This window comes from Limulus polyphemus, unplaced genomic scaffold (assembly GCF_000517525.1).
Source record: "Limulus polyphemus unplaced genomic scaffold, Limulus_polyphemus-2.1.2 Scaffold1645, whole genome shotgun sequence".
NCBI classification, from domain to species: domain Eukaryota; kingdom Metazoa; phylum Arthropoda; class Merostomata; order Xiphosura; family Limulidae; genus Limulus; species Limulus polyphemus.
In genome coordinates, this window is record NW_013667255.1 from 215896 (window position 1) to 224672 (window position 8777).

The 8777-nt window shown below is 33.9% G+C and overlaps 1 protein-coding gene across 1 annotated transcript in view; it reads left to right on the plus strand.

Annotated features, from left to right (window-relative positions):
* The first annotated feature begins 6076 nt into the window (after nt 1-6076).
* LOC111087021 (homeobox protein HMX1-like) overlaps nt 6077-8777 on the plus strand; it is a 23272-nt gene continuing 20571 nt past the window's right edge. The window contains exon 1 of the mRNA XM_022392127.1: nt 6077-6580. Coding sequence (XP_022247835.1) covers nt 6184-6580 — 397 coding nt within the window. The 5' untranslated portion in view covers nt 6077-6183. The remainder of the gene's footprint in view (nt 6581-8777) is intronic.

Consider the following 8777-nt stretch of genomic DNA (forward strand, 5'->3'; position numbering starts at 1 on the left):
ATTCTTGTGTACTTATGTATAATGTCAAGTTGTACTGTTAATATTTTGATTTTTCATGTATTCTTGTGTATAATGTCAAGTTGTACTGTTAATATTTTAATTTTTCATGAATTCTTGTGTATAACGTCAAGTTGTAATGTTAATATTTAATTTTTCATGTATTCTTGTGTACTTGTGTATAATGTCAAGTTGTAGTGTTAATATTTTGATTTTTCATGTATTCTTGTGTACTTGTGTATAATGTCAAGTTGTACTGTTAATATTTTAATTTTTCATGTATTCTTGTGTGTAATGTCAAGTTGTACTGTTAATATTTTGATTTTTAATGTATTCTTGTGTAATAGTGTATCATCTCATTTTGTAATATTGCTTTTGAGCTTTGATGTATTAATTTTCTGTGCTCAAATCATTCTTAATTTGTATTTGCTGTATCAGGTGATTGTAAATGTTTCTCTTTTGTCATAGTTTATAACTTAGTATTTTTCTGTATTTGTTTGTTTTGTCATTAAAATTTCAAAATTGTATCTTCCTTCATGGACTGGGATCTGTATGATGTCCTCCTTATTAACAATTATATTTGTTATAAGCCTCACTAATGTATGATCAAACTATTAGTCCTGTGCTCACAATACAGCTCCACTTAGCACTCGTACACAAACACATAATCTCATTGTTATATATAAAACCCTTTTAAAATAGAGTTAAGTTTGTGTCTAGAAGTCAGCTAGCCTAGCACTGTTTGGCTTGTAAGTACCTTATTTACGATGTTTAGAGAGGAACGGTACTTAGAGCTTGGTTCCTCATGTAGAGAGGAAAGGTACTTAGAGCTAGAGTTCCCATGTATTACGTAGCTCTCTAATTCGTTCATTTTTATTTGTATTTTTCTTATAATATTGAAGCCAGTTATTTAGGAGTCTGTCTGACAGAGTCGGGATGTTTGAGTAGTTGTGAAAAAAATGTTGAGCGAGTTACTCGGTATGCTTTCGTTAAAATTTAGTTTTGTATTTACTGTAGTTTGTTTATATCTGTGCTAGTTTTCCCTAATTTCGAAGTGATAGACTAAATGTGAAACAGCTAGTCAACACCATCTACCATCAGCTCTTAAGCTGCACTTTACCAATGAAAAATGGGATTGATCCTCACATAATAATACTCTCATGATTGAAAGATCAAGCATGTTCGAACACTTTAGCCATCAGGCCCTAATACAGAAGAACAGACGAATTAATAAGCTTTTGATGTTTTGTTTTGCAGTCATTAAAGCCTTATCAACTGATTTGAGGGAAGTTTGGGAAAAAGAAGATTAGCCTTGTTTTGTGAATAATGCAATAAGTTGTTTTTAGTTATTCTGGAATATTATATATATAAATGTGAGTAGATTATAGTTCGTAGAATTTCTAAGACGATAAATGTTTTGGTGGAAAGATGTTTAATGGTGGCAGGAAAAGTTATGATCTTCTACAATATAATCTTACAGAACTAAAAATAAATTAAACGTTCTACGGTCCAAAGCTGGACAAAGTCCACAAAACGACACGGGTTGCTTGCTGACTGCCTGCCTGCCTTCAAAATTATGGACGTCTATTCCTAACTCTAAGAGTTTTAGGCCTGGTCGTTTAAACCATGTGTATACAGTAAAACAAATTACTGCATTTCACATCTCAAACAATAAAGTTATAGCAGAAGTAGTTATAAGCAACGCCGTAATTAAGTTGTTACGGAAAACTAAGCAGCCCAGCAGGCTTAACTCGGATAAAAGTTTTTTTTTTTGCTAACAGCATTGACACGACTGTATTGGGTCAATATCATATTTCGGCAGTAGCCAACAAAAATACTGAAGTTAGGATTTCTTAACACTTTCTGCGTTAAAGCTTAATATTTGTATAAATAATATCCATAAACAATCTTCATTCATCTTGGGGTACTCTTTTATCAATGAAAGTGGGATGGACCGTCACATTATAACGCCACCACGGTTGAAAGGGCGAGCATGTTTGGTGGGACGGGGATTCGAACCAGCAACCTGCAGATTGCGAGTCGAGAGCCCTAACCACTTGGCCATGCCAGACACTCTTTTCTGAGTACATATTATCAGACCTGTTGTTGTTAATGTCTGACATTAAAAAAATCTCAACTGGTTTTAAGTGCTTTTATACTACCATACCGGGGGGAGGGGAGAGAAGATATATATATATATAATTTTGGTTGAGTAATGAACAATGTACAAAGCTGTGACTCAGCCAGATAAAATGGCACAAAAATAAATGCTCTGAAAAATATAACATGTGAAAGATATATATTAGCAAACTCAATCAAAATCAGCTTTAAAAGGAAGTCTTGGAATATATCAATTCATCAGATCATGTTTTTTCGGAGGGAGATTATTTCACATTCTTTCACTATGAGGCCCAGCATTGCCAGGTGGTTAGGGAGCTTGACTCGCAATCTGAGAGTTGCGGCTTCGAATCCCCGTCTCACCAAACATGCTCACCCTTTTAGCCGTGGGGGCGTTATAACGTGACGGTCAATCCCACTATTCGTTGGTAAAACGAGAAGCCTAAGAGTTGGCGGTGGGTGCTGATGATTCGCTGCCTTAACCTAAACCTTTACTCTGCTAAATTAGGCACGGCTGACGCAGATAGCCCTCGTGTAGCTTTGCGCGAAATTCAGAGCAAACCAAACTTTCACTATGAATTAGCGATTGAGGCTATCTAAGAAATTGTTCAATACTGCACCGAAATGTGATGAAATCACGATAGAAAGATTTAGTTAGGAATTTAGACAGGCTAAACTTCAATATACTTAGTGGCAAACTGTATGCATAAGTTCAATGAAACACGAAAAATAACAATTAAACTATAATTACAATTTATAACAAAAAGAAGTTTTTGTTTTATTTGCCACAAAATCTGTGTTCAATTTTTTATTCTTTTTTATTATCCACACTCAACAAAGGGGATGTTGTTTTCGCCCCTCTGTGTGCGTGTGAACAGCATAATGTGAAACGTTTTCATCTAATTTTGATCAAATTTGGAACAAAGGTTGAGCGCCTCCAAAGGATCAATTGTTTAAAGGTAGCTCAAAGGTCAAGATCATACTAGAGGTCAACCTTCTCGCGTTATAATGGTAGCAAGTTGGGATTTGGAGAAACGATCAAACTGAAGAATCAATTGAGCCAGAAAGAAGAGCTTGGCAACTAGACCTACATTTGTTTGTTGTATATTTTAAGCTACTTATTGCAAAAAGAAAAGAAGAAACATTGCGATGTTTAAGTTGTTTCTTTGAGTTCTTTCTAGCTTGGTTTTACTTAGAGTGAAACTCAGAAAGAATGGTTATTTACTTTACTTAGAGTGAGACTCAAGAAGAATGGTTGTTTACTTTACCATGAATAGAACTCAACAAGAATGTTTATTTGTATTAAAAGCAATAAATGTGTAAAAATAGTGTTTTTTAATAAAATTGACAAAGCAATTCATATAATTTTTAACTTTCTTTTTGATAAAAGATCTTTTAGCTGGTTCTGTATTTGTATTAGTAGATTATAATTATTTTATATAAATTCTGAGTAAGTAATAGTGTATTAACACGCCTTTGGCTTTTTATGCATCATTTAGACAAAGTTCAGATATTAAATTAAAATTAATAATGTAGTTTTTACACAAATTATAAAAAACTTCAGTCAAGGAAGAGTTTAATCGCCGAGTTAGAAAAATCATTAAGCTGACACGTAATAGTTAGCAATCTTGGATTTATCTGCCTATTAACAACAGGAGAATTTCTTTGAAGAATTGACTTATCACAAATAACTTGATCAGTTCTAGTAACACTAACGTGAGACAAGTTGGCGTGATTACCATGATTTTTATGCTAGTTGTTATATAATTTGATCAGTTCTAGTAACACTAGCGTGAGACAAGTTGGCGTGATTACCATGATTTTTATGCTATTGTTATATAATTTGATCAGTTCTAGTAACACTAACGTGAGACAAGTTGGCGTGATTACCATGAAACTTTTTGTTCATTAGTTCCTTTACTAAAGTTTACGTTCAATATAAATTGAACATTTTTTAGGTAATTTATTTTGAAACACATATACTCTAAAGTGTCTGTAGATTATCATAAGATATGAATGTTTTTACGTAGCAACTTCGTTACGAATCATATTCTTCATCTTTGAGGAAAATTGACAAATTCAGGACATCACTTTCCTTGATCTGTTACCCAGAGTTCAGGGGGTTGACAAACTCTCTCTGAAGTAACGAAAGCTGTCACATCTGAGGTTCCTTCCAACAAAGAGAGTGGTGAAATCTGGTAATAAGGATAACAAGCAAATCAAGTTAGTCCACGTATATTAGAAAACAACCGCAGGAATGTCGACGTTATGTCGCTTCAAATTGTGATGACGTGCAGTGGGGAAATCTGGTAATAAGGATAACAAGCAAATCAAGTTAGCCCACGTGTATTAGAAAACAACGCAGGAATGTCGACGTTATGTCGCTTCAAATTGTGATGACGTGCAGTGGGGAAATCTGGTAATAAGGATAACAAGCAAATCAAGTTAGTCCACGGATTCCAGTAAATTGAAGAAACATAAAGGCCAACAAAAGTTTCAATTCAGGAGCAGGATATAAATATACTGATTTATCTGCAATAGCCCCTCATGCCAGAGAAGACCAAACAATAAAATAGATTAATGTGAAATTGATGGGATATGAGCCACACTATAAAAAAATCCTTCTACATCCTAACTGATAATACTAGGTTACCTGATAATACGCTCAGTTGACCTAGCAGAAGTAGGCAAAATCACGAAACCTTTCTTAAAACCATTCAAACAGTTAGTTGATTCAAGTCCTAACGAGGACCTAAAATTGGATCCTTGTCACGACCACCGCAAATGTAGTCCTTCTGAAAACTTCCCTGAAGACGGCAACAGATGAAAAGCCGTAAAGTAGGATGTAAATTTGCTAATTAATGTTTAGCAATTAAAAAAACATAGTGATATACTAATAATTAGATGCTTACGTGTATGTTTAGGGTACAAACCAAGACAACAATTAATGTCCGATCGTTACAACTTGACTGTAAGTACTTTATAATTCAGTAATAGCGTGTGCTGTATCCGACAGGTGGCAGCACAATATATATCATAGAAATGTGCAGCTTGTTTCTGCCACAAGAAGTTAGCAAAGAAAATTTACAGCGAAACCAAACACTACTTATTAGTATAGAACATCTGAGTTTTAATGCTACTTAAGCACTGTTTATACGTGCGTAATAGAGTAAAAGTTCGTGAACAGTTTCCAGAGAAGAAAAACCTTGCGCAGCACTCTTGTTAAGAAAATACTTTTTTCCAAGAAAGAACAAGAAAAGCTTACTTTAAAACAGCTGTAAAAGTAGAGACGTTCCATCGGCGAATGTTCTGCGTTCGTCACCAGAAAAAGAACAGTGGTTTTAAGTGTTTTACATTAGAATGTCTATTAAATTGGATGTAATAACAAGGTAGCTAAACTTACGCCCTCTAGAGAAATACACAGAGAGGAAGGAAATTATTAATTACGTTATTCAATAATTTAAAAATCGCTAAAAGTGCGGGTTTTGTTGAGCTTTTTAAAATAGTATCCAAATGGTATCTGATATGAGGCGAACAGATTAATAAGTTATTTTTTGGTTCCTGTTTATGATTCCTAACCCCGCCACCAGATATTATATACCAAGCGTGGTGACAGGATGACGTGCTTCATCTGGTTTCAACTTCACAGACCGAGACTTAATTAACGAGTAGTCCCAAGCCGTCTCTCAAATAGACCCACCATTTAATTACCCATTTCACATTGCATCAGACCATTAAACACTTTTTGAATCAATTCATCATTTTCCGGATGTCAAAGTGATTACAAGAGGCTAATAGCAGATACACAAGTGCTACCACGTACTGTCGAAGACGGGCCACAGTAAGTCAACCACTGAAAGGCCAGGCAAACAAATGGGTGGAGACGATGTCACAGTGACGCTAAACGTCAAATCATAACGAGACAAATAGTTCAAAAACGAAAAGGACTGAGAAACTTATACAATTATGTCATGAGCTTTGGTGACAGCATAGATTAACGTGAGAAAACGATATCTCTATTAGAGGCATCGTTTCTTCAGGGGTCAAATTTAGCAACCAATAAGAAGGATGAACAACTACAACTCTGAGAATGAAACTAACCGAACAGAAGAACTGAAGGTTAATCGAATGAAGACCTCTTCCACAGTGACATCTGATTTCTTTATTGAAAATTTGCTTTCCGGAAAACATTCCTTGCCTTCTGGTCAAGACTGGACAATGGTTAGTAGAAGGGTTTTTACTCATGCCACGTTCCCCAAGCTCTATGAAAAAAACTGCAAATCGTATAATATTGGTGGCACATCCTGCTCAGTATCGGATTCACATGTTTGGCTACAACATCCATCCTGCTCAAATCAATGGTCGGTAACATCTGACAACAATACTGTTGATAATGAAGAGTTGGAAAGTAGTACTCGAGAGGAGATGGAGAATTATCAAGAGGGGTGTCAGTCTGAGAGTGAAGGTAGGTCTGTCTCCAAATATTCTGAAGACGAGTTATAAACTTAAATAAGTAAATAATAACCGAACAGATGCATACATAACATTCTTTAACTTGAATACAATAATTTCTTGTGTATTTCCTTTCTAGACAGATATAGATTTTGTATTTGACAGAAAGTTAAAAATGGAAACTTGAACATAAAATGGAAAGCTAGAAATCAAAACGTGAGTATACCAAAATGAAGGTTAGAAGTCAAAACAAAATAGAAGTTTCTAAGCCGAGCGTGGCCTAGTGATTAGCAAGTCGAAGGATCCGAGACTCGAAACGTTTATTCTACATTAATTTTCCAAAACATCATAAACGAATAAATGTTAATAGTTATGAAATGAATATATAAGTAAAGTTGGTTGTCTTTGTTATGGTTATTATTCTATATAATCACCTAAGTCCATTACTAGTGTTAATGTTAAAGTTGGTTGTCTTTGTTATGGTTATTATTCTATATAATCACCTAAGTCCATTACTAGTGTTAGCTTTTTTCATTTACTAATTTCTAAATACCAAATATTTTTCTACCATACGTTACGGTTTTTATGTTGCTGTCATACAGAGAAGCGCTGTATGAAGTGATAGGAACTGGGATTCAAACCTGGGTCATCTTATTATAAGGGCAACTGTGTTAGGAGCTTCCAGGTTTTTCTTACTTTTATGCTAGGTTTATTATAATGTGAAGAAAGATGTGGAAATCTAGTATTCAGCTGTTTTTTTTTCATCTTCTGGACACTTCATATCTCATTAGTGTAGCGTTGTTTCACTTGGTTAAGTTGCATGATGGTCTCGTGCAGAAAAATCAATATTAAAGATTCTCGATAAATACTATTTATTCAAAATTAAACTTCAGTGATTTTACGGGCTACTAACCATAATAATGAAATGCTGATATTTCTGTAATTGTTTAGAAGAAACTGTTTATAATCTGTTTCAACAATCTTTGTAATAAAGTCCCAGTCTTCTATCAAGAAAACCCAGGATTGAATCCTAGCTAACAGAGAAGTAGTCCCTCTGAAGACTATACTGAAGACGACAGCAGATTAGCAGCCGAATCATAAGATAAAAAGTAGTCAGTAATCGGTACATAACTGTAAAAAAAAACAATAATTAGTAATTATATTTAAGTGATCTTATAGACTACTAACCATGAGAACGATTAATATCCGATCGCCACAACCGTACCCTAAATACGCTATTCTACTGTTTTTTTAAAAACTTCTTGTCTTGTATTTTAAGATAAAGACATTTATATTGCACAAAACTAGTTTATTATAACATTCGTTGATGATATAAAAGATGTTAACGAAACATAGTTGCTGTTTATAGGAGTTCATGTCATTAGCAGCTGTTCAAAGAAGTTTTCTTTAAACATCAGCTAGTTATATAACTTACCAACTTCTTTGAACAATAGCTAGTCATATACTTTGCCAACTTATTTAAACAATAGTTACTTAGATATTTTGCCAACGTCTTTGAACATCAGCTAGTTATGTAATTTACCAACTTCTTTGAACAATAGCTAGTCATATACTTTGCCAACTTCTTTAAACATCAGCTAGTTATATAACTTACCAAATTCTTTGAACAATAGCTAGTCATATACTTTGCCAACTTCTTTGAACAGCTGCTAGTTATGTAATTTACCAACTTCTTTGAACAATAGCTAGTCATATACTTTGCCAACTTCTTTAAACATCAGCTAGTTATATAACTTACCAACTTCTTTGAACAATAGCTAGTCATATACTTTGCCGTTGGCAAAGTATATGACTAGCTATTGTTCAAAGAAGTTGGTAAATTACATAACTAGCTGATGTTCAAAGACGTTGGCAAAATATCTAAATAACTATTGTTTAAATAAGTTGACAAAGTATATGACTAGCTATTGTTCAAAGAAGTTGGCAAAATATATAAGTAACAATTGTTGAAAGAAGTTTTCTTAAACAAATAATAGCTTTAGCTACTGTTTCAAGAAGTTGAGAATCGTTATGATTAACACTTGTTTACAGTTGACAAAGCAATAGAGTATTTTTGTCATACGTTGACGAAACATTGACTGTGTTTAATAGGTATTGTTTAGAAATGGTGAAAAAACATGAATATAGATATCGTTTAAAGAAACTAACGAAACACATGACTATCCATTGTTTAAAGAAGCTAACGAAAC